General features: G+C 46.4%; 1 protein-coding gene across 1 annotated transcript; it reads right to left on the reverse strand.

Annotated features, from left to right (window-relative positions):
• Positions 1-221: 221 nt before the first annotated feature.
• On the reverse strand, positions 222-14,443 carry MRO (maestro). The gene is made up of 7 exons (XM_012651744.1): positions 14,417-14,443; positions 7,423-7,525; positions 5,984-6,130; positions 4,760-4,942; positions 1,748-1,903; positions 823-930; positions 222-478 (listed from the first exon to the last, which is right to left on the reverse strand). The coding sequence occupies exons 2-7, from the start codon at positions 7,519-7,521 to the stop codon at positions 425-427; spliced, it is 747 nt and encodes a 248-aa protein (XP_012507198.1). The 5' UTR covers positions 7,522-7,525; positions 14,417-14,443; the 3' UTR covers positions 222-424.
• Between the last annotated feature and the right edge of the window lie 1,607 nt (positions 14,444-16,050).

A 16,050-nucleotide genomic window follows, 5' to 3' on the forward strand; every position in this document is an offset into this window, starting at 1 on the left:
TATTAATAGCAAAGTAACAATAGCAAATACATTTTAAAAAACTTAAGATAACAGTTATTTTCCTGAGCCTCAGAAATTAAATATTAAAAATAAAGGATAGGTGACAGAGATGATCTTAAAAAGGAAAAAGCTAAGACACAAGCAATGAATCTACAAACACTTGAAATGTTTTAAAGAAAATGTATACCTTCTCAGCAAATTTGTATGGGAAGAAAATGAGATAAGTGAAAGAGACTTAGAATCTTACTTTAGATATAATTATACAATTCCATGGGATTTGTTTTCCCATTGATTGCTCTCCTAACATCCCCTTTCGTAGTGCACTCACAAGAAGCAAGTGGAAGAGGTATCCAATGAGATAAAACAGGAACTCGAGGTCCCTGGCGATGTGCTCACATGGAACCACCTCCCTGCGGCTCCACGTTTACAGAATTTTATTTGCATAGAAGAACTGCAGGAGCTCTGGATGATAGTGGCTCTGAAAGAAATTAGCAGAGGTACATGTGAGGGAGGGACTCAGTGAACCCCGTTGACTATATAACCAGTAGTCCATTACCAATGCAGGTCATGAAGACAAGCAATTGGGAGAGGTGGTGGCCTTATCACCTGCCTTCCACTTATGACCAGAACTGGGCCTGCCAGTATATTTTGTGCACAATCCTCTGGGTGTTTTGCCATTTACCTTATATGATGGGCCAGTTATAATTGGCCTGACCCGTTTTATGGGGGGTAACTCCCTGGTGTGCTTGGCTGCCTTCTGTGTTAACCACCAGGAGGGCAGAGACCCTGAGAGAATTCTCTCTCCTGCCCTGGCTCACTCACCAGCTGCCGGCAGAGTTTAGGGTTCCTTTGATCATCTTCACTCTGGAAGCTGTATTCCTTCCTTAGTTTCAGATATGGAGAACAGGCTCGAAAAGTTGCTTTGCAAGCCTGAGGAAAAGAATATTATCATCTTATTGTCCAAAATATTAGAGAGTTCTAAAACCCCAAGCAAGGAAGACTGTCCCAGAGGACTGCACCCATCTGTGGTCAGGGAGCCACTAAGAGTGTGAACATAACTTCCAGGGAGTTTGAAAATTTGAATCTTAAAGGATGAGTACTTATAAAATGGCCTTATAATTTGGGGGCCGGTGGGAAGGGCATAGCTTCACAGCTGATCATAGGCCTTGCTATCCTCCCATCAAAAATAGTACTGGATTCCTAAATTTAATCTCTCTTTCTCTCTCTCTCACTTAAAGAAGACAAGTGGTTTTGGTAGAACCCTTTGCTCCCGATGGTTTTGAAACATTCACCCAGTCCCACTCCAAGGCAGGCCTGAAATTGATCCAACCCTGTTAGGACACATTTTCTCCAAGAATAAAACAGAAGTTCCATAGGGAATTAAGAAGCCGGGGTGGGAAATCTATGCCAGCACAGTGACAAAAGCTAATTGGGCATGAATCAATATCCTCATTTTGTGGGCTGCTGCGCCCTCATTAAACCTGTGCCTCTCTGGACCCCGCCCATCACCCCAAGCTTATCTAGCATTGACAGACCCTGGGCTTGGCCAGGCGGGGCAGAAGCAAATGGAAAACAACACTCTTGCCCAGAGAGAGAGTACGCGGAGGAGGCGCCTTGTCCAGGACTCACATGGATACCCTGCTAAGCATCCATAGCTGAGCATCTCAACTCAACAGGGCTGCATCCCAACTCCTTTTACGCATAGCATGGAGATTTCACACAGGAGGTCGGAGGGTCACGGTCTTACCTTAGCAACCCGGGGGTTTCTATCGTGTAAATGGATCAGGAGGGACTCTCGTGTCTGCTTAACCTGGCTGGTGAAAAATTTCTTCCATTTCTGCCCAGCAAAGGTAGCCAATTGCCCAAACAAAACAAAGGCCGAGTATCTCAGACTGTCGTTTTCCTGCAGGTCCCCATCAAAAACACAACAACAAAGCCAGGTCATTCCCCAAAGGCAACTACATCAGAACACATCACAGCTGTGGTTCTTGGTGGTATATCGCAGGGTACGCCGTCAGATCTGGTCTAAAGCACCCAGCTGGGTGGGTGGGGGACAGAGTCGAGGGGGCCAGAGTCTTCAGTGAACCTCTTCTCTGGCAGACAAGAGGATTAGCCCAGGGATCACTAGTGCTGCTCCCAGCTTCCCAGCTGTTTCATTCATTGTTTCATGTTTTGGAGATAGAATACATTTATATGATTCAAAACTCAAAAAAAAAAGTTTTATAGAAAAAAGTAAGTCTCCTTCTACTGTTCTTCATCTGCCACCAAATTTTCCTTCCCACGAGCTAACAAAGTTTTAAGTTTTATATGTAGCCCTCCAGAAAATGAAGAACAAAGAAAAACGTATTAATATATCACATAGTCCTTTCCCTCTTTTTTACATAAACAGAAGCACACCATGCCACTGTCGTTCTGCACCTTGATTTTTCCATCAATCTATCTAGGAGCTTTTCTGTGTCGATATATAAAGGAGTTTTCATTTTTCTTTCCTTTGTTTTCTTTTCTTTTCTACATCAAAATTTATGCAACCTGTTCCCTATTTATTATTCCCAGCATTTTTGCCAGGTCTCTTATCTTTACTTTTCTTCTGAGTTTCTCCCACCGGTAGTGGAAATAATAATTATGTTTCTTCCCCCGACACCCTCCCAATTCTCCCTGCTTTCAATCCGATTGGTTGGTTTGTCCCTGAGCACGTCAGTGTGCCTAGCCCTCTCTTTCTCTCCAAAGTGAGCTGTTTAGTCCAAGTATCCCCTTCCCAGGTAAGGAGACCGAGGCGCTATCAGATAGCAGAGAACCAGCAAAGTGACCCCGTCTGCTGACTCTTGGTGTACAGGTTTTTATATCAACGTTTTATGGTCCTACCCAGCTCCAAGTCCACCAAAGGGAACAGGGCTGGGCGGGCCTGCTCAGGGAGCAAGGAGCACCTAGAATTGGGGTTCACAGAAACTCAGCAAGACTGAGGACTACTAATCATTTTGTGAACTATTTTAAAATATTCTTTTAGCATATGTGACATATACAGAATTTGCCCAGGGTTGCATTTTCGTCACTGCTCTATCAGAGTGTGTGTGTGTGCGCGCGCGCGTGTGTGCGTGCGTGCGTGTGTGTGTGTGTGTGTGTATTCAATTAAACCAACATTTAGGGCTGGGTATGGTGGCTCATGCCTGCAATCCTAGCGCTTTGGGAGGCCAAGGCAGGAGGATCACTTGAGGCCAGGAGTTCGAGACCAGCCTGGGCAACTTAGCGAGCCCCCATCTCTACAAAAAATAAGAAAAATTAGCCAGGTGTGGGGGCACATGCCTGTAGTCCCAGCAACTCGGGAGGCTGAGGCAGGAGGATCACTCGAGCTTAGGAGTTTGAGGCTGCTGTGAGCTATAATTGCACCACCGCACTCCAGCTTTGGCAACAGAACAAGACCCTGTCTCTAAAAAAATAAAATTTTTTTAAAAAAACGTAACATTGATGGAAAACTTCCCCCATCCAAAGCCCTATCCTAATGTTATAAGATGTACGGAGATGTGCAAGCCAGGTTCCTGTCCCCCTAGGAGTCTGACAACCATCTAACGGGGAGCACATACACTGGTGAGCACAGCGTAGGGCACACAGTGATGAATACTATCTGTAAGAGATGCAACCTGTCGGCAAACAACTCTTCATAAGAGTTGTTGCTACATGAGCTTTCTGATCAAAAATCACAGTCAGCCTTGGTTTAAAGAACAGCTCAATGGCAAGCAAGTCCTGGACGTTCAGATGGCACCTCCAGAGAGATTTAGAGCCATCTCCCCTCAGACATTTGCTTGCATTCCAGGGTGGTGAGGTAGAGACTTTCCCCTCCCCTCCCCAGACAGGACTGCCTTACATTCAAGAGCAACAATGTCTCTGTGTCTCTATAAAGGGAGGAGCGACAATGTGCCAGCGGTTCCTATAAAAGCTCCATGCGTCATAATTTCAAGGCTTTTCTTCCTTCCCTGTGGTGCCGCCGGCACATCTGGCTGTCACCGTGTTGCTCCGTGGAGAACTAGGGTGTGGGAAGTCCCTCTGTGAGTAAAGACAGGTCTGCTCCCCGTTCTGGACGCCTTGTCTTTCAGAGAGGGAACACCGTGGCAGGCTAACTCGTTAGCTTGCAAGTCAAGTCTCTCAGGCTCCTGACGGTTTAAGACTGAACCAGGTACCAGCGCTCTTTCTGCCTAGCCCGTCTCGTCATCTGGTAGTTAAGAGCACAGGCCCCACAGTTGGGGGACCTGGTTTCGTGTCCACCTACGGGCTTTGTGAACCTTGGGCAAGTTCTAACCTCTCTGTGCTTTGATTTCCGCATCTATAAAGTGACGATAATTACAGTGCCTACTTCATGGGGTTATGATGAAGAGTGTATGAGAAAATCCATGCAAGTTGCCTACTACTGTGCCTGGCACACAGTAAGGGCTCGCTAAATGCTAAACGCTAAATGCTATTGCTACTGTTACATTTATAAGAGAGCGTTCACTACATGTTGGCATCGCCATCATCATCAGCGTACATATATTCACTTCTCTATTAAAATGAAAACTCCTTGACGGATAGTGATGGAATCCTATATATCTCTATATGTCCCCCGTAAACCCTGGCACAGTACCGGTCTCTCAGCAAGATTCATCAATAAATAAGTGAATTATTATTCTTATTGAGATCTTGTTCCCTGAACAACATGCCACCCAGGGCTCACATTTCTAACCCCACTTTGATTCCAATACCCCAGAGTGGCTCTGAGTATCTCACTTACGTCATCTAACAGTGTCCTGGTCTGAAGGGTGATGTCTATGAAGAAGGACCCGAAGCCTTTCCCCTGGGTCTTCCCCAGCATGATGGTCAGAGTCTTCACACTCTCGTGGATGACTTCAGAGCTCACAGGGTCATACAATCCACGCACCAGCAGATCTAGGACAAGTTTCTTATACTTTCTTACCTGTTGGCAAGGTTTGAAAAGCATTAGTAGCACAGGAACGGCTCCCCATGGGTTGAAAAGCAACTTCACTTTTAAACTACCGATAACCTGGGACCCGGACTAAGAGACCTTGGCTTGCTTTGGGATCCGTGCGACAGCTCTCATCCAAATACAAATGCTTCCACTAGCTCGACCCAAGCCCTCGGTCTTGGAAGGAGCCCAGGAAGAGCAGTCTGGAGTGTGGCCTTAGGGTGGGCGAGGCTGGCGAGGGCACTGCAAGGTGGATGGTGCACCTGGCTGGTCTAGGAGGCTGGGAAGTGGTAGGTGCTCTCATAGTGGGGAGGAGGAGAAACGGTCACTCAAGTTGGCAGATGCTAAAGGTGGAGGTGGAAACATCTTTTACTAAACAAACATAAATTACTAGAAAATCACTTAAAGTCACCAAGGAGTCCCACAGCTGACAACACTGAGGCACGATGACCCCGAATGAGCCACACCCTCATGCAAGGTCCTCCCTGTCAGTGTGCAAGGAGCCCGTGACTTGTGTCTAGCCTGTAGGACACCCCAAAGGTGATGGGTGTCGCTCCTGTGGTTACTTTACAGGAGACTCCATCTTAGCAGACAGGAGTAGGCGACACTCTCCTGCTGGCCCGAAGAAATGAGCGGCGGTGTTGAGAGAGGGTGGCCTCTAGGTGCTGAGACAGGGTCTCAGTGGACGGCCAGCAAAAATACAGAAACCCTGGTCCTGCAACTGGAAGGAACCGAATCCCACCAACAAGCACACAAGCATGGAAGAGGCTCTGAGCTTCAGGAAGGAGCGCAGCCTGGATGACAGGATCGCAGCCTTGCGAGACCCCGAGCAGAGGACCCAGCTAAGCCGCACGCGGACTCCCGACCCGCAGAGACTGAGAGATGATAAACGTGTGTTGCTGAGTCTGCAGCGATTTGTCCCACAGCAGTAGAGAGCTAGCACGAGAGACCACACCCCAGCCCGGGAGACTCCGTGCCTTGGGGATCGGAGAGAGGCAGGAGGGAGGGCTGAGCCCCACCTTCCTCCCCTACCTTGTGGGGGGCTTCACAGGCCACGGTGCCCAGGCCTCTCATTGCCATGCAACGCTTTTTAGCACTGGGGTCCCGGGCTCTTTCTGCCAAGATGAAAAACACATTCTTCAGAGGGTCCCGCTTCTGGAATCTCAGTTTCCTGGAGACCTGGGCGGTAGGTCAAACGTGGATGAATGTGAGCGTGCTCAGAGTCACAGGCAGCCCCAGCCCAGCCCCTCCCTCTAAAGCAAACCCCGTGATCGCCTGCTCCATTGTACCCCTCTTTCTCCAATTAAGGATGCCTGATTTTTGTTGGAAATGTAGTAGTCTGATCTATTTAATGAAGAAATTGAAGGAGGAAGAGGAAATGGGGGAAGAAATTTAGTGCAGGGCTGGTGCGGGGGTAGGTTTGGGGGTTTTAGGGAGAGAGGCCCTAAAGCAGCGTGGGTGTGACAGAAGGTGAAAGAAAGGGGACTTCATAGGTGTTGACGTGAGCTGGGAATATGGGTCCATTTCACAGTAAGAGGTGGGCTGTCATTCCTCCCATCGCAAAGAGAAGAATTCCCTTTACCCCTCTTCTTCCTCCAGTTCTCCCCATTTTTCTGCTCTGGTTTGTGACCAGACACCTTGAAACACACGTCTATACTCGCTCTCTCCAATTCCTCTCCTCCCTTGTCTCTGACGGCTGATGGCCCTCCAGATGGCTAATCCCAAGGGTCAGTTTCAATAGTCATCTTACTCAGCCTCTCAATAGAACTTGACACCCTCACCCTACTGCACATAGCTAGTACACGTCTACAACCACTTTGAAGGCTGTCCCAACCCCAGAATGCAGGTATCTATCTGAGCAACTAAGATTAGGAAGAGAAATGCATAAATAATGCAAACTGGGAAACACTGTGCCTCGCAGAAACCTGTACTTCAAGGACTAAACTCTAAGTAACTGCAGGGCCAGGGAGGGGGCAAGATATGGGCGACCCTCAGTGGTCAGCCTGGGAGCTCTGGTGCCAGGAAGGCCCCCGGTGTGCTGCAGATGCAGAACATGGTGACATGCGCTAGAGTCAGATCAAGGTGGTGGGAGATCCAGACAAGATCGAAGACAATAGCCACCTCCCCGCCATCCTTGGAAAGGGGGATGGGAGGAGATCAGATCCAGCTGTCTCCATAGCGCTACCCGTGAGATTTGGTCCTATCCAAGCCTCATTGTTATTTCTGAATATTCGTCGCAATTCTTTCGATGCATTTATCGTTATGTTAGCAGCAAGCTACATTCTTCTCAACTCATCTTCTTGCCATCCTATGAACATTCTATTCATGTCATCAAAGAACTGTCATCAAATTTTTTTTCAGAAGAAGGAATCTCAGTGGGGCAGGCCTAACTAACCACAGACCAGACAAGCACATATCTTACAGAACAGCCACTGGGAAGGGACATTTGTTCCTAATAGTTTGTGTCAGACCTTGGAAAATAAAGATAGCACCGATATCCTTTTCCTCTTGGGCTGGGAAGGAGGGATGGAGTGGGGCTGGCCCAGGATTCTCCTCTGTGTTTGGTCCATGGAACTTAAAGAAAAAAAAATCATCCTATGAGTCACAAACACTCATCATCGACAAACATTGTTGAACAGAGCACTGCGCCAGGGTAAAGAGAGAAAGAGGCAACAATCCTCAGGCCTGTCTTTAGGACCCTTTCCCCTTGGGAAGGAGATAAATAGCAACTCGAGGCAGCCCAAAAGGAATAGGAGCCCCAGGGGTAAGGGGGTCCATCCTCCAGCTCCCCACTCCACTCTGTGGACTTCTTGGATCACAATCACCAAAGAAGTAAAATACAGATTCCCAGGCCCCACGCACAGAGCCCTCATGAATTGAAATATAGAGTAGCCTCCAATTTTTTGCTTTTTAAAGCTCCCCAAGAATGTAAATTGGTACTAATTTTCAGAGGGGACTTTGGTACTATCTCTTACCATTTTAAGAGGCACATACTCTTTCACTCGGCAATTTGTTAATCCTACAGACGTCATATGCTCAGAGACATGCACAAAGGATAGCCACCACATAATTGTAATGAACAGCATAATGTTCTTTAATGGTTGTAATAAAAATAAATCACATATATATTACAACTGTACAACTACAGGGTGACTATTACGCAGTCACTAAAAAGAATACTGGCAGGTCAACAGTTGCTAAAATGACCTCTAAAATATACTATTGAGTGAAAAGTGCAAATCAGTGTGTACAGCATATTGCCATTTATGTAAAATCAAAATGGGGCAGGTTGAGCTGGGTGTGGCAGGTCACACCTGTAATCACAGGTACTCAAGAGGCTGAGGCAGGAGGATCACTTGAACCTAGGAGTTTGAGACCAGCCTGGGCAATATAGCGAGAACCCATCTCAAAAAAAATACATTGAAAAGAAAAAATGAGGGAAGGAAATACATATATGCATAGAACAGGGGAAAATACCCAAGAAACTCTGAGAAAGAGATTGCCTCTGGAGTGGAAATCCGAGAAACTGAGGGGGAAGGGAGACTTCCTTTTTTGACTTTTTTTATACACATACGGTTTGTAATGTTACCATGTGCATATATTATTCAAAGTATATAATATAAATAAATGTAGCTCGCCAAGTGATTCCAATCCACAGCCTGATTTGGGGCCCACTAGGATAAACCAGCATTTCTCAAACTTTAATGTGTGCTGGAAACATCTGAGGATCTTGTTCAAACGTAGGTTCTGGCTCAGTGGGTCTGAGGTGGGAGCTCCAGGTTCTGCCTTTCTTCCAAGCTCCCAGGGGATGCCAGTGCTGCTGGCCCAGGGACCACGCTTTGAGTGGTGAGGGCATCAAGTTCAGGGCTACAGGAGTAGAGAGAGGACTGTGGGCTGGAACAGCTGGTGGAGACCTCCCACAGCACGTTGGGAGGCAGAGTGTACATGACACGGTGGGATTTCAGCGGGGTTCCGTGTAGTTAGTATCATGGTAGTGGGAGTAATCATTATTCAAACAGCAGGAGAGAGGTAGAAGATGGGCTGCAGGAGCTAGTGACAGGCCAGCCCTAGGTAACTTGACCACTAAAGAGCTCGATTTCAATTGTATTTTGTAGATATGAGGGAACTGTTGTTTTTTTTTTTTTTTTTTTTTTTTTGAGACAGAGTCTGACTGTGTTGCCCGGGCTAGAGTGCCGTGGCATCAGCCTAGCTCACAGCAACCTCAAACTCCTGGGCTCAAGGGATTCTCCTGCCTCAGCATCCCGAGGAGCTGGAACTACAGGCACACGCCACCATGCCCGGCTAATTTTTTCTATATATATATTTTTAGTTGTCCAATTAATTTCTTTCTATTTTTAATAGAGACGAGGTCTCGCTCTTGCTCAGGCTGGTTTCGAACTCCTGAGCTCAAACAATCCGCCCGCCTAGGCCTCCCAGAGAGCTAGGATTACAGGCGTGAGCCACCGCGACCGGCCTGTTGATGTTTTTTAATTGAGGTGAAATCCATGTAACTCATAATTAACCATTTGAACAATGTTGTGCAACCACCACCTCTATTCTAGTCCCAAACTCTTTCATCACCCCAAAAAAGAACCCTGTACCCATTAAGCATTCACTCCCCATCTCATCCTTCCCCCAGCCTTTGGCATCATTAATCTGCCATCTCTACCGATTTACCTATTCTGAATATTTTATATATATGGAATCATACAATACTGTGACTATTTGTATCTGGCTTCTTTCTCTTAGCATGTTTTTCAGGTTCATCCATGCTGTAGCATGTATCAGTTTTCCACAGTGGCTGCACCATCTTACGTTCCCACTGTTATGTACGAGGGTTCCGATTTCTCCCCATCATCACCAACATTTGTTATTTTCCATGATTTTTGTTATCATTATATCCATCTTCGTAGGTATGGAGTGGTATGTCATTGTGGTTTTGATTTGCATTTCCCTAATGACTAATGACATTAATCATCTTTCTGTGTGCTTGTCGGTGATTTATATACCTTCTTTGGAGAAATTTCTATTCAGCTCCTTTCCCCATTTTTTAAATTGGGTTATCTGTTTTTTTGTTTTGTTTTGTTTTTATTTCAGCATATTATGGGGGTACAGATGTTTAGGTTACATATGTTGCCCTTGCCCCTCTCCCCCCCTAAGTCCGAGGGGTTATCTGTTTTTGAATTAGATGAATTCTTTATGTATTTTGAATTCCAGATCCTTACAGATATATGATTTAAAAATATTTTCTCCTTTTCTATGGGCTTTTTACTTTCTTGATAGTGTCCTTTCATGCACAAAATTTTTTACTTTTGAAGTCCAATTTGTCTATTTAGTTGTTGTTGTTGTTACTCATGCTTTCAGTGTTATGTCTAAGAATCTATTGCCAAACCCTAGGTCATGAAATTTACCCCTACGCTTATATTTAGGTCATTGATCTGTTCTGAGTTAATTTTTGTATATAATGTGTGGTAGAGGTTCACCTTCATTAGAACCATTGACTTTTGTGTGTTTGTGTTTTTATATTTTTTTAATAGGAGAAATGACAGGCAAGTAGTTGCAGTGGTTTGCAACCCTGGATGCATTAGAATCACCCGAGAGACTTTTAAACATCCCAGGGCCCTGGCCGCACCCAGACTAGGTCTACCATCATCTCTGGAGGTGGACCCAGGCATCAGTATTCTTTTAAGGCTCAGCAAGCGATTCCAACTGGCAGTCACCGAACTAGGGTGACCAGTGACCGACTGCCTTGGTTTGCCCAGTGCTGAGGAGTTTCCTGGGACATGGCGCTTTCGGTGCTAAGGTCCTGGACAAACTGGGACATGTCCCTATCCGATAGAACCTGGCCCTCTTAAACTGTGCTTTGGAACACTGGACTCAGGGTGACCCAGAGGTGCGTGGGGATTTGGTTTCCCTGCCATCTTTGTCCCACAGGTGGTTTCAGTCATCCTCTCTTGGTAAGAAGACACCAGAGAGGTCCCTGAAAACACCACCTCTTCAACCCCTAACTCCAGTAGCTACTTGTCCTTCATCTCTGGCCAACAGAAATCCCCTCACCACAGCGATGAGAGACCAAAGTAAAAACCCAGAAAACTGAACCTCAGTCAATTAGCAAGAGTTTCTCTTTACATCAGTCACCTGGCTGATCCAAGATTCTCTTTGACTCAAGACATTCCCAGAGTCTTTACAATTAAGCCAGTGGTTCCCACACTTGAGTGTGCATCAGAATCACCTGGCAGACGTGTGAAAACACAGCCTCCCAGGCACGATCCCCAGAGTTTCTGATTCTGTGCGTCTGGAGCGGGGCCTAATCATTTCTAACAAACTCCCAGGTGACACTGGGATGCGGCCAGTTTGGGGACCACACTTTGAGAACCACTGTATTAACCAAAAGAAACCACAGCATTACAATGTCATTTCTCTGCAGGAAAAAGGATTTTAAAATTCACACTGAGGCAAAAAACATGCTTGGTTGTTTCTTTCTGGGGCTTTTCTTACGTTTCAATAGAACCTGCCACTTCTAGAATGCTCTGGATCAGAACTGACAGTGCCTGGCTGTGGGTACGGGTAGCTTAAAAGAAGCAAAACTCCCTCAAGCTGAGGACCTGTGACCAAGGAGAGCACAGGCCTCATTATGAAGCAGCTGGTGTTTCTGTTCCAAGGCAAAAGAAAATCATGCCTGAAGCTTCTCTCTGTTGGGAAGGAAAATAAACCTGCTACCCTGTTCTTTCTGCTTGACTTCTCTTGCAAGATTAGCATAACAGCTAAGGGCTTTAGCCATCCCAGGCAGCTCCCCCAGCCTTCAGAAACCGAGCAGCCAGCCCAGTCGTAATAGGCATGAGTAGAATTTAAGGTCCTGGGAGGCTCTCAAGCAGGGCAAAGCCAACGCGAGTTGAGCGGCTCCGCCTGGAAGATTCAGTATGTGGTTAGAGACACACACGCGGTTCCATCTCAAGCTCACTGCCTCTTCTAGAAAACCCTTCCCTACCTCTCCATCACAGGATAAAAACTGTGATCTAGTTTCATCTCACAGGGTGTCAGGGCTCATCTCGATCTTTGGTGCAGGACAGCAAAGCATTTCCCACAGTGTTCGCTGCATTCCTATGTCCGAATCCCCTGGGGTGCTTATTATCAACGCCGGGCCCACCCCAGAATTATTGGATCCGAATCTCAGGGCGTGCCAGGCCTGCACATTGCACTTTTGTACAAGGTGCACCTGGTGATGCTACACATACGCTGGTTTATAAGGATCTCCGCCCTGGAAATTAAATAATCCCAGAATTGGCATATTCCACTAAGCTGCAACCGTGCATCAGGAGAGAGCCTGGAGGTCAGAGGAGGAGCTGGGGCCAAGGGGCGAGGAAGAAAAGGATGGCAGTGTCTGCAGGGAGCAAGGAATTGATGCCATATGTTTGTGAAGCACTTTGAATTTCACTTTCAAAATAAAATCGCAGCAAGCTGTGTGTCTGTGACTCGTGCACTTTTCCGGGATGCTATTCTTAAAAAGTTTCCTTTAAGAATAAAACAAATTAGGGGTTAAATCAACGTCACAATGCCCCTCACCTGGAGCTTCGCATCTCTTGAGCGTGCAGCTTCTTTTTTTTTTTTTTTTTTGAGACAGAGTCTCACTCTTTTGCGTGGGCTAGAGTGAGTGCCATGGCATCAGCCTAGCTCACAGCAACCTCAAACTCCTGGGCTCAAGCGATCCTTCTGCCTCAGCCTCCCGAGTAGCTGGGACGACAGGCATGCGCCACCATGCCCAGCTAATTTTTTTCTATATATTTTTAGTTGTCTGACAAATTTCTTTCTATTTTTAGTAGAGATGGGGTCTCACTCTTGCTTTTGAACTCCTGAGCTCAAACAATCCGCCTGCCTCGCCTCCCAGAGTGCTAGGATTACAGGCGTGAACCACCGCGCCCGGCCCGGAGCGTGCAGCTTCTTAAAGGACTCCCACCACCCACACCACCTCCGTCCTGCCTGCAGGGCCTCCCCACTTCCTTTGCAAAAGGTAAGTCCAATCGAAACAAAAGGATCATTTCCATCTGCTGCCACACAGGATCCAAGCGAGGAAACTTAAACACACTACAACAAACATAGTATACAGATTCGAAGATTTCTCAGGTGTTCTAACTCCTCCCACAAGCCCACTCACCTCCAAACAGCTGTTCTCTCCTGCTAGAGTTATATTTTTCTGGTGGGTTTCCATGGTCATCACGGGTGCCTAGCCTAGTGTGGCCAAGGCTACCTTGAAATCAAAGACATGGCTTTGCTTGTAGTTTTGGTGATTCCTGTGCACACTCGTCAGTGAATTCTTCTTCTGGGAAGTGCTTCCTGAGCCAGCTAAACCCAGAGCCCCTATTTTCACCATCCCCAAGACCCTGAAGCTTATCTGTTTGTTGTTGTGTTGTGGTTCTGCCTGGTCTTACCAAAGCGACATGGATTTGGGGTAACTTAGAAGCCTGTTGCATGCTTTGTGCTGATGTAAATCCTTCTGAGTCAAAATGCTAGGTTTATGGTCAATAAACCTCTTAATTATTGAAGCCAAAAGGTATATTATGAAAGCCAAAATTACAAAACACTTTGATCATCTCTTCTGGAAAGTGAGCAGAAGAAACTGTTTCATTGCTGTGTGGATAGTGAAAGTTTGAGAAAAGTCTCGATAATCTGAAATGATTTTTGGAATTGGAAGGATTCTATAGAAACTGACTTTACAAGGGTCTTCCCAAGTGTCTAAGTTCTCACTACATTTAAAGAAACCAAAATTAGAACCCATAAAGTATTATGCATGTGGTTTATTCGAGAAAGCTCAAAAAAAGCCAACTAGTGGATCCATATTCTAAAAAGAAAGCTATAGGCCCACATTTAAGACTGAGAAATGTTATATTTTAAGGTAAAATACTTGAGGTATGTATCATTTTCGATTCTCTGCTTTAACCAGCTTCTTTCGTTAACTCTCTAAAACCTAGTTCCAATCTCTCAAATAAGAGAGTTTCACTATATTTCATTTGATCTTCACAATAACCTTGAGGTTTAACTGTCCTCATTTTAGAGAAGAAGAAACTGGGGCTTAGAGTAATGTTAAACAATTCACCCAAAGTCCAATCGTCGTGGCGGAGCGGATTTCAAGACTCCAAAAGCTATACTTCCAATCACCATGGTATAAGCCAATATTCAGCTCCTGGACAATGTCCCGTGTGCAGAACAAGGGAAGATAGACTGTGAGATGCTTCAGTTTGAAGCATCAATATCTTCCCTTCAGTCCCTCCCTTCCTAAAGCCCTTGGCTGACAATATAATGATCTATAACCCATCTATTGATCAATTAACACAGTCTGTGGTCAACATTGCCCACTTCAGTTTTACAAGGAGAACATCACTAGATAGCGACACCCTTAGGATTCAACTCCCTCTGATAGCGGGACTTCTCCCGCCAGTCTGGGCCGGCCCCACCAGCGGTGTCCCTTACCTGCGGCTCCTGCCGGTGGCTGTCACGTGACGAGCGGCTGTGGGTGGCGCTGAAGTCGGGTCCTGGGCGACTCGGGAGGGGGGTGCTGCTTTCCCGGCTGGCAGCCAAATGTGATGACTCCGCTAAATGCTCCCAGCCCGGAATTCCTAAGATGCGACAAGGGAAATTAGAAGGTGAAGCAGGGTCTGTTTCGGGTCAGCACAGAGTGTTGGAAAGTGAGACTCAAACAACGGGGGAGAATCAAAGTTTATAGGCATTGGGGTGGGGGAGGGAATTGTCCTGGAACGACACCGACAGGGTTGCTGTAGGCGGGCCCAAGCATCAGTTGTGCCCTTTGCTTCCCCTCACTGTGCCAAGGTGTTTTTCCCTCTCCCCCTTGCTGTGGTCTGCCTTCACTCTTCCGTCCTGTCAATGTCACTCACACTTTCTGCAGAAAGGGCGGCGATCCTGCACCAAACGAGACGGCCCTGCCCAGCGCCGTTCCCGCTGCCGCCGCTAGATGGCGGCATCGCCCAGTGGACGGGGTCCAGGCGGCCTCCGCGCAGAGCCGCAGCTGGGCGGCTTCCGTCCTTGCATAACCCCGTCAGGGCGCGTTTAATCTGAGGATGGGACGCGGTGTTCCTTGCCAAGCAGCCTCATTGTGACTGATTGTTGCACCAACAACTAGAGCTTTAACTGTTGACGCCCCTTCCCGCTCAACAAACACCGTATGTCCGGAAAGGAGCGATTCAAACTCTCAACAATTTAACTGATATATTGGTAAAAACGAAACAAAATTAAAACCTGGGTATTACAGCACCTGCAGAATTTAGGAGCCTCCCTTCCCTGCTTCATTCCTTCTTCCCTGGGCTCCACGATCATGTGCATAAACCTATTTATCAATAATTATTGATCGTCTGGCTTTGTGTTGGGTAATGTGGGCAATATGTCTTAAAAGAAGAAAAACAGTTATGTTTTCAAAGATCTAGGAGCTTACTGTTGTGCTAATAGATAACATCTAATGAAAACTTCTATGTGCCAAACATTGGGGTAAATATATAGACTATCTCATTCAATTCTTACAGCAAACCCAAGGTAAATACTCTTACTATAGTCCCCATTTTAAGGCTGGGGAAACTGAGGCACAGAGAGATTACCTTCACAAAGGCCATGCCGTTAATTAGTGGCAGAGCTAGAATTAACTACATGCAGGCTGACGTTAGAGCTTGGACTCTCGGCCACGGTGCTGTGCAGTGGATCAGTTTGGAAAACCCAGTTAGGAGACAGGTGGACAGACATAAACCAGGGAGCGATGTCAGAGCGGAGGGTGAAAGAAAAAAGTGGAGGGAAAGAAAATCGATGCTCCTGAGAAAATAAGAAGAATGAGGCTAAAACAAAACCCTCTTTGGATTGGGCTACAAGGGCACCACTGTTGACTTTTGAGGATAGAATTTCAATCGAGTGGTGGAGAAAGGAAGCTAGATTGCAAAACTAAGGGGCTATGAGGAAAGAGGAAATTGAGATGTCTTGTTGCCTCAGAAGGAAAGCAATAAATAGACTAGAAGAGACGGTAACGTCGAGCAAAGGCAAAATTTTGGTTTTCTTGTGTGCTTTTGAAAATGGAATAAATCCTGGGCATGTTTGCAAGCAGTTGC

Source organism: Propithecus coquereli, unplaced genomic scaffold, assembly GCF_000956105.1.
Source record: "Propithecus coquereli isolate 6110/MARCELLA unplaced genomic scaffold, Pcoq_1.0 Scaffold37, whole genome shotgun sequence".
In the NCBI taxonomy this organism is placed as follows: Eukaryota; Metazoa; Chordata; class Mammalia; order Primates; family Indriidae; genus Propithecus; species Propithecus coquereli.